The sequence below is a fragment of the Indicator indicator genome, chromosome 15 (genome assembly GCF_027791375.1).
Source record: "Indicator indicator isolate 239-I01 chromosome 15, UM_Iind_1.1, whole genome shotgun sequence".
NCBI classification, from domain to species: Eukaryota; Metazoa; Chordata; class Aves; order Piciformes; family Indicatoridae; genus Indicator; species Indicator indicator.
The window spans coordinates 19,314,517-19,331,021 of record NC_072024.1 but is presented as its reverse complement, the minus strand read 5'-3'; the positions used below and the strand labels follow the sequence as shown (position 1 = coordinate 19,331,021).

The 16,505-nt window shown below is 40.1% G+C and overlaps 1 protein-coding gene across 1 annotated transcript in view; it reads right to left on the bottom strand.

Moving 5' to 3' along the window:
• DOCK3 (dedicator of cytokinesis 3) overlaps positions 1 to 16,505 on the bottom strand; it is a 207,249-nt gene that overhangs the window by 19,276 nt on the left and 171,468 nt on the right. Inside the window, 9 exon segments of the mRNA XM_054387218.1 lie at positions 1,605 to 1,746; positions 5,154 to 5,258; positions 7,031 to 7,117; positions 11,759 to 11,907; positions 12,629 to 12,722; positions 13,172 to 13,232; positions 14,822 to 14,917; positions 15,038 to 15,064; positions 16,232 to 16,317. Of these exon segments, the coding sequence (XP_054243193.1) occupies positions 1,605 to 1,746; positions 5,154 to 5,258; positions 7,031 to 7,117; positions 11,759 to 11,907; positions 12,629 to 12,722; positions 13,172 to 13,232; positions 14,822 to 14,917; positions 15,038 to 15,064; positions 16,232 to 16,317 (847 nt within the window).

Here is a 16,505-nt window from a genome sequence, read left to right as displayed (position 1 = left end):
TTCTTGCTTCTTCGCTGGGGAGATACTATCAGGCTTTGCTGACCTTGGCTGCATTGTGTTGTCTGGTACTAACTTTCTCTGCTCTCTGTTCCCTTCGTACAGGGGCCTCAGGGGGAGGCAGGCGGGGAGAAGCTATTACAGCTTCTTCCCTGGTCTTTTGGCCAGGGGGGTCCTTGTACTGTTTTGTTAACTGCAAATACCTGTAAATATTGTAAATACTGTGTGTTTGTACATATTCATTGTGTTCCACTGTAGATCGTAGTTTTGACTGTAAATACAGCTTCCATTTGCTTCCACTGAGCTAGTCTGGCAAAGTCAATGTTGGGGGGGGGGTGTGAATTTTCAACCCACCACATTACATGTGCAAAGAAACAGGGTGGTGAATTCAGAGTCAGGCTCCTCTTTGTTTTCCAACACTCTTCCTTTGCAAGTGGAACAAGAGGATGCTAGACTAGAACTACCAGGAGAGTCTACAGAGTTAGAGCACTTCATGGGCAGAGGAACCAAATAAAAGGATACCTGAGGATGCAGAGAGTATGTAGTAAAATATCCACAATATCTACAGCAGGCAAAGTAACCATTTCCTGTTAGTTTTAATTAGAGCTAGATGCCTTATTTGTGCAGGAACTTTGGTGGATCTTGATTTGGGAACCCAAATATCTACAATTTCCCTTCAGGAAATTTTACCGTAGTTACTTGAGCTTTGTCTACAAATTTAAGTTGTCTTAATTTCCTCCATTTACAGTCCTGTTAAACTAGTCTAACCTCAGCATTACAGACAGGATCTCTGCACACACAACCAAACCAACCAAAACACAGAAAGCCAACCTGTCTATGGAAGCGTCAGTGTTACACAGCAAAGAGAGCGAAGAGCACATGTTGCAAAAGACAAGTAGGAAACTGCGACTCCTGAGGAGACTCCACTTGCAGGCAGTGTCCTTATGGTCCTGCACAATTGTTCATGTTGTCACACAAGCCAGACAGTGGTGGTGTGATGACTAACAGCTCCTGAAATCTCTGCAGACCCACTGAACGTTACATAGTTGAGTCTTTAAATGCATCTACCACTGCACTGGTTGCATTGAATCACCGTACAGACCGACAACAGCAAGAATGAGATTCAAAGCCTTAGTTATAAAAGGGCTCAGCAGTTTAAACAAAATGGAAGACTGCAAAACAAAACAACCCTGCTGTGAAAAATAAACAGTGGAAAGTAACACTTTGGAATTAATAGCTGTTACCAACAGAATATTCTCCAAGAGAAGGTATTGGGAGTACTTTTAATGACTCAGACTGTGCATTACGGCAGTGCTGTTGGTTGAGGTTAAAACATGGATGTCACTAAGCACAGCTATTTCCCTTACACATCAAATATGACTTGCATTACTCCCTGAGTAACTCACTATTCTCTTCAACAATACACAGCACAATGAACCAATTCATGTCTGCTGGAGAAAGGTGTGTAGTTTTGTCCAACCCAGCTCCATGTAAGACACTTAGGAAGTCAGATATCCAAGTGATGATGTTTTCATTTTCACTATGTTCCTACTTGATGCCCTACCACAGTTCCTCTTACCAGAGTTTGCCCTTTCACTGAAGGATACACTGGGCATCACACTGCAATATAGAATCATCTGGGTGGTTTGGATGCTGCATTGCAATGGCTTGTGGGAACTCGCTTAGCATCCTCTGCTGGAAGGCTTCCAGCCTCTCATAGTCATGGCCCCGACATACATATTCTTTGTTCTGCAAAGAGGACAAAAATAAATTAGTCTCCTTCAAAGCAAGTTAAATTCTATTGGCTTTTATCCGACTTTAAATTTTACTGCTTCAAAACCAAAGACAAATTACTATGTCCATATGCTAATGTGAGAGTAAAATGTGCATTTAACACAGCTGATATATTTTATTCCTTCCTTGTTCTTTACAATGTATTTAATCAAGAAGTGATGAATAAGTAGACTGTTCCACAGAAAGGTGCCTTTGATCCATACACACATAGCACTCAACCCTACTGTCTTGTCTTACTTGCTTTTTAGACAGCTAAAAAGAGACTGTTTTTTAATTGGACTACATAGAAACAGATGAAACAAAACTTAAAACTATATCACCAGCTTGGCTGTTCTGCACTGGGACAGCTGCTGTCAAATACAGTTGACACCAGATGGATAAAAGTCCTGCCAGTTTCACAGAACAGAGGGAGTTCTGTGTTTATCAATTTATCAGTTATGTCTAGAGAGAATCTGCAACGAACTGTGTAATAAAAATTATTGTTTAATCATTGCTGTACTGTCATAGCCATACAATCCACCTCTGATCATGATCAACAATACATCCTCAGGAACTCTCCTGTCTGCAGCAGAGCAGTATGAAAAAGCCTTACCAAGAATTCTTGGTGTCTGCTTTAGCAAATTCCCCTTCAGCCTTAAAAGCACTTTCCTCTTGATGAACAAAATCTCCTTTCTGCCACTAATGGAAAACTTTCATTTAGATATACCTCTGGAGGCAGTCAACCACTTGTGCAGAGTTCTTGGGTGCTTTTTGAGTCATCTCAGATTTTGAGCAACAAGATACAGGATTTCTGAAGTCCTGTGCCATAAAGATTGTATTCTTTTGTCTTACTCCTATTACTACAAACCCCAACTGTGACTGGTGTGCCTGTCTTCTGACAGGAGCAAAGTAGGCATGGTCTCTAATTCAGGTAGTTTTAATTCTCATACACCTAACAATAACTGGAAGCACAGGGAGAATTTTCACCTTCATAAACCAAAGAAAGACTCTCAGGAAACAAGAACAGTTCCCTCTTCTACTGCCTGCATTCAGAAGTTGTGGTATATGCACCGATATTTTGTTAATTGCTCCAGAAAAGGATTCTGGCCCAACAATTCTTTGATCTTGTCATGAAATCAAAGAGAAAGAAGAAAACGCTATAATCAAACAGGGTCAAAGAGTGCAGTTATCTTTGGCTTTGCATTTCAGCTTTATGGAACAGATCTGCTGTTCCAGCTGTGACATGTGTCACTTTGTATGCATCAGTCACAGCAACCAGTGAACTGGGAGGAAAACTGCATGATGAGTCTTGACAGTTCAGTCTGTAATGCCCGAACTTTGCAGCTATTATTACATTTGGAGTGAGTCCATGTTTGAAGGTGAATCTCTTCATGATACTTACTGCATTCTCTATTTTAGCTTTTGATTGCAGCAATCCAGAAGACTGTAAGACTATAAATAAAGTTATTGTGATTCTAAAAGTAATGCCCTGAAAACACCTCAAAGCTAAATTTAATAGACTTTTCAGGCAGATGCCAACACAAGATCTCAAAATGCGGCTTGCCAGGCATCACTTGAACTTCTGGTAGGTGGAAGACATGGACAGTCTTAATTTACTTATGTAGGAAGGCCAGAAATAGATGCAGAATTCATAGAAACACGAACAATGTCTTTTCCAGATAAAAGGCCCTCAAAATCACAGATGCAGAAAGAAGTGGTTATCTTCTGTCTTAAACTATACAGCAAGAGAAAACTAAATGAGAAAAGTGTGTGGAGGTATTTGATTACTTTAAATCAGTCCCATATTCATTTGAAAAATTTTAAATCTATGTAAATCTTTTCTCTCTAGAATAGCTGCTTCCAATCTCTTTACAGTGTGATCCATGCTGATGTGATTGCTAATGGGCTTAGTCTGTGTTTCGCAATGTGTATGCTGTATGGATCATTAGAGAAAGAAGGAGGATGACTTTTAATGAGATTGCTACATTAGTAATCTGCTATCAGAAGTACTGCTACCAAATATAATGGCAGAATTAACAAGGATTATAATTATGTACGCTCATGTTCACTCTTAACTCCAGCCAAGCATCCCTGTTGTTACACCATGCTGCAAAGAGTAAGTGCTGTGCACTGACAACTTGGTGCAGGATCCCAGATAAACCACAGGATTCATTATGGGATAAGCTAGATTCACTGATGTTACTTCAAATGTACACACACACTTATGTGCCATGATGACTCTGTTGTCATTCATTTTCTGAAACATCTGTTTGTGAGTTTTGTTTGGAGATCTTCAGGGAAGGGTAGCTACTGCTTCATACTGCAGCACTTCTCATGTCCTGCGATTCCTCTGCGGGTGGGCTCCACACACTGATTCAGGCTACTACAGAACATCACCATTCAACTTCACCTTTGAATAACATGAACCCACCCTATATCCACTGGTATTTTCAACCTTGATAAACTCCAACTTCTCTTTACTTCCCCAGTACATGTTTCCATTAAAAGGCTGTAAACACCACACCGATGTTTAAATCCTAGTTAAAACCGAACAACTTATTAAGCAGAAGGAAATTTAAGACTGCAGTTTTCAAAACAGCAGTTTGGCTTTTTGTAGCTTCTTACTGTGTAACTCAGGAGTGGTGCATTCTCTCGTCAAACCATTTCTTTAAAGGGAACGCAAACTGCACCTCCAGTCCTTGAATGCACGCTTCCAGTTAGCTTGTCCTGTCAAGCTGGATGGCAGATACCATCAGTTTTCTGATGGTTCTTACAGCAGTTGTCAGATTATATTCCTTCCTTGCTCTGAACTAGCAATGAGACATCGTATGAACAAATACCCATTTAAAGTTTGATTCCTCATTAGGAAAAGAAGGTTATTCCACTTTTTAAATGGATTGCACATCCAGCTGATCCTATACACACCAGCAGCTTGTCAGCTCAAAGTGAGGATGTGGGCTTTCTGTTGAACAGAGGGCAAATCTTTGCTTGTAGATCGTATGAGACAGTCATTGGTCTGGTTTTAGAATCGTTCTATCATGTGAGACTTTTTAAAGTGTGATAATTTCAGATGATGAAAATTAGTTGAGTAATGACCCAACATTGGTGCAGTACAGCGTTTTGCTTAATATAGAAACAGTTTGTGCTGCATCTGCAGATCATCAAAAATACACACGGGCATGAGTCAAATTCCTGGTCTGTGTTCCTAACAACATTTCCAGTGGACCATGTCCTTCAGTTCAGCTGGAAAGCTGTTTCTATTTTTGCAGGTATAAAAAAATACAAGCTGAAAGGCAGACATACTTCCATGGCAGAAATACAAAGCCTTAGCTGCTAACTCTGAGCCTAGTCCCTCTGTTGTATTTTGTGTAAGCCTGGCTTACCCGCAGGAAGAATGGGAACTTGCGGCCATAAAACCCAACTCTGAAAAACTCAGGTTCTAAGCGCTGCTGTTCCATGATGTTATCATAATAGGTAGCTTCCATTTTCTGTGGAGGAAAAGGAGAGGTGCCATCAGACCCTTAAAGCTGCACTTAAAACATCAAAAGCTCCAGGTATTTTTTCTGAAAATACCCAAACTCTTGTAAAGATATATATGATTAATTGAACAGTCTGCATAGAACCACAGAATCATAACAGACTACAGCATCAACATACTCATTTTACATTTCTGCAGATGACATGTGCAAGTTTTTCTGTTGTATCTCATTTTAAATTCAACAGGCCTTGCATGCAATTTCCTTTGCAATGCAGAATTAATGGCAAAGCTGAGATTAAGATCTATGTTGCCTGACTCACAGTGTCCTGTGCTCTCCCTACACTGTCTGGAAAATTGTATCAATTCAGTTGGGTTTGTCTTAACTGAGTAGAGGGGCATGAAAAAAGGATGAAACAAAATTAAATAATCTACAGCTCTGTGCACCAGTAGGTTTAACATGACGGGGGGTGGGGGGGAGTGTGTTGTGTGTAGGTTTGGAAAAAGTAAAAGGACTTTTCTCTAATTCCAACTATTATATCAAGAGGGGGATTTCAAGACCCCTTGCCACACTGAATTTCAGCTGAAAGGCCCACAGGAATTTCGCTCTAGAAAAAAAAGATAGCTCAGAGTATTGCAACAACTGGAGAAGGTCCAAAGTCACTGCAGGAAGAATAAATGAGCACGTTGAATGGCACAGAGAGAAACTCTAAGGGGAGGAGAAATTCAGGTCAGTTCAGGTCAAGACAGATTTAGGAAACTTGAACAGAAAACGCACAGGTGAGTGCAAGGATGAGGTCAGTGCTTATACTGAGCAGCTGAGATGCTCTTCACCTGCCAACAGAAGAACTCAAGGTAATAAAGAGGCAGCAGTAACAGCTAATGTACTGATGGTTTAGGAAAGAAAGTCTTAATGCACAACTTGACTAAGGCTTTAAGAAGTTTCTTTGCTCATTTTTCATGATCACTTTACTGATACAGTGTTTTCTATGCACCAGGATACATTTTCACACCACTCTGAGATGTCTACAGTGAACAAGTATGCAGCCAAGATGGTCACCTGTGCTCTAAAGAGAACAGATTCTTCAGAAGGGCAGTTCCTGAGACCTAGTTAGACAGGTATCTTCAGATGAGAATAAATTTGACTTTAAAAGTGAATTTAAACCACTGGGTATAAGAATACATCCACATAGCATAAATCTTCCAATTGTATGCACAGGGCACCCCAGGGGACAAAGCAAATGAACTGTTTCCACATTCATAAAGCTTTTAAATAACAATCAGAACTTGGACTTTCTCTGATGAAAGCATGATGCTGCAAGCGTGCCCTGATTTCATCACGTGTTTGGTTTTACCAGAGGACCAGATTCTCCTAAATTAACAAGGTTGCCATAAACATTTGCCTTCTCCAGTCTTTCCCTCTTGTTTCTCTCCTGTCAGCTGAGGCACAAGCTGTCCTTGATATTTTTGGAATGAAAGTGAAGTAACAATGTATTTTTTAAAAAAAAAGGAAAAAAAAATGCAAAAATAGATATAAATATGCAACAGCAAGCCCAGCTCCTCTGCGTGTGCTGTTTCCATATGCTCATGGGAGTTTACTGCTGAATTACTTCAGTGGAGCTACAAAGTCATCAAAATGAATCAGTGGCAAAGGAGTCACTGTAAATGCATGGAACTGTACAGGGAATATGATTGTTTTTTAAATTCAAAATGTTCTGAAAAGAGAGCAAAATTCCTTGGAGAATGACACAAGAGTGTATGTGGAGAGGAACTGCTGCTACTTACCCGAATCCAGCTAAGGCTCTGGTAATCATAGAGACTCTCATACTGTAGGGCCAGTTCTCTGCACAGTGGGATTCCAAACTCCCAGCTCTGTGAAACCAAAGCAAATCACACTCACAGAAAACAATGTTATTGCCAACCAGCTGAGAGGAATATGGAAACCAAATTTGGGCAATTCCTTTGGTATGCAATGCCAGGGATTAGACGTGAAAATGCAATGTGATGAAAGTTTCCATTAAGTATCAGATGAGTTCCTTCTTCAAGATGGTAACAGAGGCATTGAAATCACACACACTGCCCCTTTCTGACAGTTCACTCATGAGACTGGGAACTTATTTGGAAAAAGATAAAAAAACCTAACAATTTTTCCTCTTCAAGCACCCTCCAGTATCTCATTTGCTTTCTGCACTAATGCTCCCTGCAGTAAAGAGTTAAGGCTTAGCCCCGCAGCAGAGCCGCTCCCTTCTCAGGGCTGAGGCTTCCTGCTGAATGCATGAACCTGGCAAGCAATGGGAAACACTCAAAGCATCCTTAGAACTGCTGAGCACTATTGCACTGAGTAACTATCCACATCCAGAACTGAAAACAAAACTCATTTGTTCAACTTATAGTCTGTGTACATCAAATATTTCCTAGCAAACCAGATGAATCACCAGAGTGAGTTTGGGTGAACAAGGGTTGAGAGAAAGACTCCTCTGTCACCTCACTTAGGTTTTGAGAGAGTTCATTTTACACCCCTGAACTGAAATCTCCTTTCCCATCATCTTGAACCTGCACAGACTGGAAGCCTTTTGGGGGAATAAATGTTTCTTACCATACTCAGGTAAAGGACTAGGACACCAAGGTTTGAGTTGAACCTTCATTGGATTAACTTCTGTGCATTACTGTGCTAACTTGCCCAGGAATAAAATTAATGCATGAGTTCGAATAATAAGTTTGAAGAATATTAATAGCAATACTGCAAATCACTAGGTTCAGTAATTAATTTTGCAAAATATTATCACTTAATATGGAACTATTTTTTCTGGTTACATGTTATCTTCACTTTCAAATGTCACTCTCTACACTGTTTGGTAGTTTACAATGCTTCTCTTCATGCACACACATTTGTAGTGTTTGTTCTCTCATACTTAACACCAGCAAAGCTTTTTTTTTTCTCTGAACAGAAAAAACAGTAAGAACAATTTTATTAAAAGGAGGGATAGTTTTAAGAACTAAAAAGGCAAAAATAATCATCCTACATCTCTTTAGCTTCAGTTAATTACAAAAATTTAAATAAAAACTTGCTAAATGAAAAATTCTTTCAGAATCCATTTGGATAATCTGACAGTGTTAGTAGTTTAGGATGGTGGGAAGCCTGATAAATACAAATAATATGTGCACCAGGAAATAAGCTGAAAGACTGTTACTTCACTACTCAGGATATTACTTAAGTGAAGGCACACATAACCAGAAAATCTATGTCCACATTTGTGCTCTGAGCTAGCAAAGTCATGAAACACAAACTGATACACTCAGCTGGGATCAACATCAACCAAAGTACTTGTATCTGCAAACACAAACACCACTGCATTTTCCAATACGGCTTTTGTCACAAGGTGTGAGCAAAGTCTCACCTTCAAATGGGATGCTGTGGCTAAAGCCTAGTAATTCTTTAACCTGCCTTTCAGATAGAAGCAGAAAGCAAGCCGGCTGACTTCCCTTCAGGTGATGCTAGAGATGTAACCTTTGCATGCTCCTCGTGTGATGTGAATGAAATTAACAACCTGTAACCACATCTCATTTCTCTTTATACCAGCTCTTCTACACATACCCTGATTCTATTCCTGTCATCCTAACTCAGGCTTTCTCTCTCTGTTTCAGTTAGATTTCCACTGTGCTAGCTGAATATTCTGTAGATACAAGATGAGGGACAGAACTGAGGAAACGTGACATACAGGTGACTTCTTGAAGGTTTGCAGGTATCTGAAAGGAAAACAGAATGAATGGATATCTGATTCACTGGGATCTTCATTTTGAAATCTGTGACATTAATGAGAACATCCTCAGTGTGGAAATTTAATATGTAATTCCATGTGCTGTGCAAGTGTCATTTCCCTCTAAAGCATCATTCTTCCTCCCTTCAAAGAGTTCCCTGATGTCTCCCCTATTAACTTCCCTCATTACTTCTTTCTGTTTTGCTGACATCTGATCTGTTTCCATGTTCTGTATTATGTCCTTCACTTGAAAAGCATGTTCATGTGACATTTATTGCAGCTTTTTCCTATGGCACCAGCAGCTCTCAGCTGAGCGCTACTGACTGCACACAACAAGGCACAGATAGAGACAGTCAGAGTTTCTGGATGGCAGCCTTGGTTTACTCACACCCAATGTGCACATTTCTTTTGCAAATAAGATTCACATGAGGCTGCGCAAGAGAAACGAGTTCAAATGTTGGGTCTGGAGCACACAATCTACAAATTAACTACTTTGGGTTTCTCAGTACTTGCCTAGCCCTAAGGAGAATACACACTGTGTTGCTGTGATGGGAGATGGTCAGAACTTCAAATTAATAAAATCTAGCAGTGAACTGGACAGAAAAGAGTTGTTGAGTTTTCAAGCTATTGCTGTCCAGAAGCATGATCAATTAGGTTCAGACTGTTCCATTCACAGTTCTCTTCAACTAGAAAACCTTCAACCTTGAGTTTTAACAACAGACAAAATCGTGTGAGTTAAAAAAATAAATCTCTTCATTTAAAGTTATGCACCTGAAGACACTGCTGACCAAACCATAAACCAACTCACAGCAGAGCAGGAGGAGCACACAACTAGAGCAAAGGGTAATAAAAGGGTTTTGGAACACCTTGTTCCTTCCCAGCACAGGGCTGCTACTGGCAATAGTGAGAAAGGAAGTTACTCCACTTTGCACCCCTCTGCAGAGCCACCCGCTATGCCCCCACTCCTCATCTGCTGGCATGCCCTGTACATCAAACTCACAAGACAGTCTTGTGTACACAGTGCTTGCGCTGTTCCTGTGCTGAGAACATTTTACCACTAAAAAATGGGGAATTTTTACAACCTTTTCATGAAGTGTGGAGCCCTTACTTAGTGGAAGATGCCAGGGGCAGCATGAGAAGCTTAACTCTAGAAATGCAGTGTAAGCACATGGAACAAAAATTTCTACTCCTCAGGACCTGAGGAGACACCATCTTAGAGTAGGTACAGACAGAAACTATCAGACAGAAGTTGAGAGAAGCAAGTTTCTTCCATTCCCTGAGCTGTTCCCTGTTACACAGCAACAGAAAGAGCACTGAAAAGCAGCAAGAAGATTTGGCTTCTCAGCATCCTTCCCTGCCACAGTCTGAGTGACATACACACTGCTTAAGTGGATTATTTAGTAATTCAGCTACCATTTCTAATAAAGGAGGATTAAAACACAAAATCAAGGAACTCCAAAAACACCATCAGGGTAAAACCCTCAAGAGGTTAACACATTGTAATCTGTTAGAAGATTATAGGAAAATGACATCCATCAGGTTTTTACTCCCCTCCAGTGCATTTATGGATTGCCTGTTTTTGTCAAAAACACCAACTCACTTGCTTTGCACATTCTCTACATCATTGTCTAGTCACACAATGCAGTACTGCAGTATTGGCACAAGTCAGTAATTTTATTTAAGTGCAGTCTGAAAAACACTGAGAGTTTCTGAGACTGAAAAGAGAACCATATGCAGTATTATTAGAAACTAATAATTCTAGAAAAAAAATACTAATTTCTTAATGAATCACTTCCTCATAAATATGCCACTTCCTCCTATACACAGGAGTCTGACTTTATTTTGCAGGTCCTGCAGCGAGTGTCTCTGCCTTACGCAACTTTCTATTCTCAGGGCTAGGAAAGAGTTACCTGGAATGGCAACCCCAGATGAACCAAACCACATTTGTATTTAATGGCCCCGTCACTGCCATCACAGGCAAAATCAACCCTGAGGCACACCTATGGACGTTATCTTCCAGTAATATAAGCTGCAAGGGATTTTTCTAGAGAAGGCAAAAGTATGAAAATATTCTGACAGATGACATTGCTTTTAAGGTTTGCCTCTGAAATGTTCCCAAAATGCCATGACACAAGGGACTAGAACACCTACAGTAATTTAAAAACTCTCATGTTTATTATAGGAAAACCACACTGAATATGTGAAATTGAAATGTATTGATTTGCTTCTTGTGCAGTGGATGGAACTGCACTTTAATTGAAAGCTGCTTTAAAATAACAGTGACACTGAAAGACTTAAATCTTTTTTTTAATAAAGGGCCTCCTGCAATGGATTGCCTGCCACTGACTTCTTTAGGTTCGAAACAAAAAAGTCCTGAAGTGAGTCATAACACAGCAGTTTTCAGAGACAACTATAAAATGCAGTTCTGGCCCCTGAAAGCTATGGAACTGGCATTCATAGAACTTTCTGCCATATCAGGGTGATCCAGAGTTTGGTTTGAAGTTATAAAAATGTTTTGGTGTTTTTCCTGTTAGCCCACCTAAACTAGTTCCAAATGTTATGCCTACTGAAATACCCATATCCATTTTCTCATCTGTTTTGTCATCCAGAGTGCCGAGAAGCAATTTGTCAAGTTATAAAACCTTTTGACACAAATTTACTTCCAGACTACTGAACTGAGATGATAGGCTTGCAAGCCCTAAGGAAGTCAGGAAAAGGGAAGGAAGCTGCTGGAAGAGAGAAGAAGTTGGCATACCTTCCCTTTGTTGAAGTAATGGATAATCTTACGGCACAGACCTTCCTTACGCTGCCACTCTGACTGAGATGGATAATGCAGGAACTCTCTCAGAGGTCTGTCCTCCCACTGAAGCAACTCACAGTACAAAAGCAAAGTAAAAGCAGCCTCTGTTGGAAATGCAGTTATTGAACACTGAATCAATGACAACAAATAAATACAGCCAAAACACTCAAATGTCACCAGACCTGCATCTTGAACAGTCTGGAATTTCTGATGTACAATTTGAGAAAACATTCTGCAGTCTTAAATGATCATAAGGTTATTCAATTACTTAAAACAGCAGCACAAAGCTTCCTATGTAGTTTCAAAGTTCAAAGTTTCCTATGAAGCTGATTAGTGGGTGCAAATCTGTCAACTTTCTGCTTGGTTTGAATGCACAGGCAGGCGGGCAGATAGGTAACTCCATCTGAGGCCTGCAGCTGTAAGCAGAGCTTGGACAGCACAGAATTAGACACTATGCACTTTCTAAGTGGTCCCTAAATGCTACAATGCAAGGAAATGTGTCAAATGCTAATAAACTGGTTGGTTCATGATTTTAATCTTCCTCTAATTTTGATTCCACTGTTGCGATTTTTTTGAGCAGTGTTCCTCAGAGAACACATTGATGTAAAATTTGGGGTGTGATGAAGTAGTTGGATGGCTGTGTGGCCATAGACATACATTATTTCACTTGAGAGCATGGGCTGAACCTCACTTTATCTTCCCAGCTGCCATAACTGGTTTATACCATTTTTTCTAAAAGAACAAATCAGATGCTAGAGCACAACACTGGGAGAGCCAAAAGCTTTCTGCAGGGTTTCAAGCAGCCCCAGATGATGCCTTACTAACCTGTGTAGTTCTCAGCCTGTAAGTGCATGTCACACAGCTTGTGGATATAGCGGATGTACATCTCCTCCTTGTTGATCTCAGATTTATAGAAATTCTGTGGAATCAGAAAGAGGTGATACTGAGACTTCATTCAAGACAACCAGCAGCATCTATGTATGTATAAAGGCACTGAAAAGAGAATACATTACTGGTCTAAAAGAAAAGGCATTGTTCTTTTCACATTCACACTGCTTTAACCCAATAATTTTATTGTGTCATAAATTTTTTTTCATCCTAAGGTAGTCGAAAGCTGAAAGGCGAGAGAGGTTATAGAAACTCTGCCACAGAGACACTCAAAACTCAGCCAGAGTTTTGGCTCTGCTTTAAGCAGAGCTGGACCAGAGACCTTCTAGGGGGGGTTCTTACAACTCCTGTCATTCTGACACCCCAGATGCTCAGATTCTGAAGCTACACAGCCTGACACAGATTCCTGTTCTGACCTTTCCCATCCCAGTTCCAACAACACTGCACAGCATCACAAAGAGATAAAAGAAACATCTTTACCATAAGGTTAACAGTGCAGCCAATTTTCTTGTTTTCTGTCTCATCTCCTTTCATACAGTCCCTAAGAAAGCAGAGCAATGTTGAAACATACATCTGCAAAAGAAATTCCTTTAAAATAAAGCTGAAGCCATTTTCTTCTCCAGTTTCCTTGGATCAAACAACAGTTAATCATATTCAGTTCCTCTATGAAAAATGTCTGTATTATGATTTGAATGCTATGAGAATTGAGTGTGTCACATTTTACATGTCTGCATCTGAGAACATGCACCTGAAATGACTGCTCCTTCATTTCTTACAGGAGTCTGAACAAAACCAGGTAATGGCTTCCACACATTCAGCTCTCCAGCACAGTGTTGGCACACTGAAAGACAGAACCTGAGTCATTTAGACTAGATTACTAACATCTGCATAGGTAAGGTAGTCATAAGATTAATCTATAGTTTCTGGACTCTTCTAGAAATTACATCTATTCAAACAGTACAAAAAGTTACAGGCTTCAGTAATTACTGATCTTGACTTGAAAAAGTCACATTTTTTTTAGTTGTGAAAAGAGAGACCAAATTTTTAAAGCAGTGACAGCAAACTGTCTGGAGACCTGCTGTGTCAGCTAGCTGGCAGCTGGACTCCAAGAGATGCCTGTGTATTCCAAATACTGATGCAATTCCCTGTTCTATTCAACCCTGAGAATGAAAAAAAAATATCTGCTGTGTATTAAAAATCAGTTAAGACAGATATCTGTTCCTCAATTAAGCATGAAAATGTCTATGTATCTAAACTGTACTGTTAGCAGATTTAATTTAAAAACAACAAAAAAAATCAGCTTCCTTTAAATGTGTCTCACATATGTGGTCTTGCACAGCAGTTGTACAGCCACTGCTGCCAGGAAACAAATAGGAGATTGGATCAAACTGGTAAGGATAGCAAACAGCAAACTAAAAAGCACAGACCAGGATTTGGGATTGCAAAATACCCAAACCTAGTCATGGTTCTTCACCTATAATGAGCAGCAGCAGAAGAAAAAAATTATTTGAACTCCTGTCAGTAGGCTAAAGATAGAAATATCTGGGGCAGTTCTGCATGGTTTCAAATTGTCTGTCACTCCATGAAAAACTCTGCGTGTATGTATCTGAAGTTATAATATTTTCTTGTAACTGAGTCAAAGCTCAGCTTTATTCACACAACAGTCCTGCAAACTTCAGTCTAAAACCAAACAAAGGATGCCTAATTTAGAGTAGAGTCTTGCACACATGAGTCACCAGCTGACATGTCAGACTTTCCTCAGATGAAAAGTTTTCCAGCCCTGCATGCCTCAATGAGGCATTCACCAAGGCATCTGAGATCATTCTTTCATTTGGCATCCAAGTTGCTGAATTATGTGAGATCATTTCACTGACAGAAGGAAATCCATCATTTAGTAACCTTATTAAACCTTAGTACGAAACTTCATATTCAAACATTTCTTTATCTTTGCTGTTACCAGGAATGAGAATGCAGGAATGAGAACAAGGGCTCCAGGATTTTTGCTCAGAACTCTGCAGCAGTGAGCTAGGCTTGCTTACTTGCCATCAGCTTGAGAAACAAGAAAAATGCTCCCTGTAGAAAAGAGATTTGGTACTACATCTGCACAAACTTCTATGTCTTGTCAGGTACCTATAGTCAAGCAGGCGCTCCATGAGACGGGTAACTGATGTGACGAAAGAGATTCCAGTCTCCCGCCATGTCTCCTGCTCAATCTTCTCCAGCAGGCTGTTTGGAGATGCAAAGACAGCAGGTGAGGCTTTCAGGGAAATGGTACAGTGGATGCACACAGCTGCAGTCAACTTGGTTTCTCCCTCAGGAAACAAATCCATAGAATTACTATCTTACCTGGGATAAGGCCCAAAGAGCTGGGTTCTACTCCAGGCAGCATGAAGCAAAGACAAGGAAATTACAGAATTGAAAGGAGAAGGGAAAATAAGTAACAGGCTGCAGTCCCTGAATTCTTAACATTCTAGATCACAAATGTCTTTAACTGGAGCAAAGGAAATGCCCAGTATTGCCAGGGGAATAATGATAATTTTTAAAAGGTTATTTTCTTTCCTTTATCCCTGAAATGGACTTATGTTATCTGTACACGTAAAGCACCAGACTTCCCAAGGCTGAACATGCACAAATCAGAACCGAACACATTTCCATGCTTCCTAAGGATAAGCATACAAGGATGGGCAGGCTTACCTATCCTGAAAACGAATGAATGAGTGAATGAATGCTGCATTGTAAATTCAGAAATACAAGTACTGGTTCTAGCAAAACAAAGCTTTATGCCTCAAACTGCCAGCATGCTACTGTCTGGAATAGAGAGCTAAAATTCTGCTAAGGATTGCCATGGCTTGCTGGAATATTAAAAGATTTAGGGTTAACTGCTCTGAACTCTGAGTTCAAAATAAAGTCCTTCTGAAATAAACCAGGATCACTGGAAAAGAAATTTGGAGACAGATCTGTAATCAACAACAACAGAGTGGAAAGTCAGATGTAAAAGCATTCTTTTCCTTCTTATCCTTAGGAACTACTGGATTTTTGGTGTGAGGGAATGGAAATACAGTGTCATAATGGACTATGAAAGAAGCAACTTGCAACTCTTGAGCCAACCAAAACATGACCTTCAAAACATGTAAGAATCAAAAGAAAATCCTGAGGAAAATCTCTTTTGCTGTAACAAAGTCTGAGTTTCCAGCTAACAAAAAGAATCCTAAGGATGGGATTTCACTTATTGCTATTATTATTCTAAGCAAAGGCACTGGCTCCTCTAGCAAATCAGTTTTTGATAGGAGGATGATTACTTATCTGTGCAGCCTTGTATTAGATTCACAAAAATATGACAAAGAAGAATTTACATCTTTACATTCTCTTCACAATTAGTGATGTATTTCTGTTTCAGTGAGCCATGTCACAAAACCCTGCCAGAAAGCCCTGTCCTGCTTTCTCTGAAGATCAGCACTGCAGCAGCAGCTGCACGGATCTCTACTCTGACTCTTTCAATGACCCTGCACAACAGAGTGAACAGAAACTGGCATAGCTTACAGCAGGCTGAAGAGCTCCCTGTAGTTCTCATCACCTTTTCCTTCAGACACCAGGCTGTCCAGTTTATCAATCAGCTCAGCTTCCACCTGGATGAAGAAGCAATTAGTTACAAATTAGCTGTTCATGTAGAAGACGAGCTCCAAACACTAAGAAGACTGGAAGAACATTTTATTTCTCATGCCCTAGGGCTGCCCACTTCTGTGTGCAAGAGCTGGGTTTCTCTGTAGCTCAGGGGACACGCTTTTCTCATTTTTCAGTGAAATGGAAGGACTAA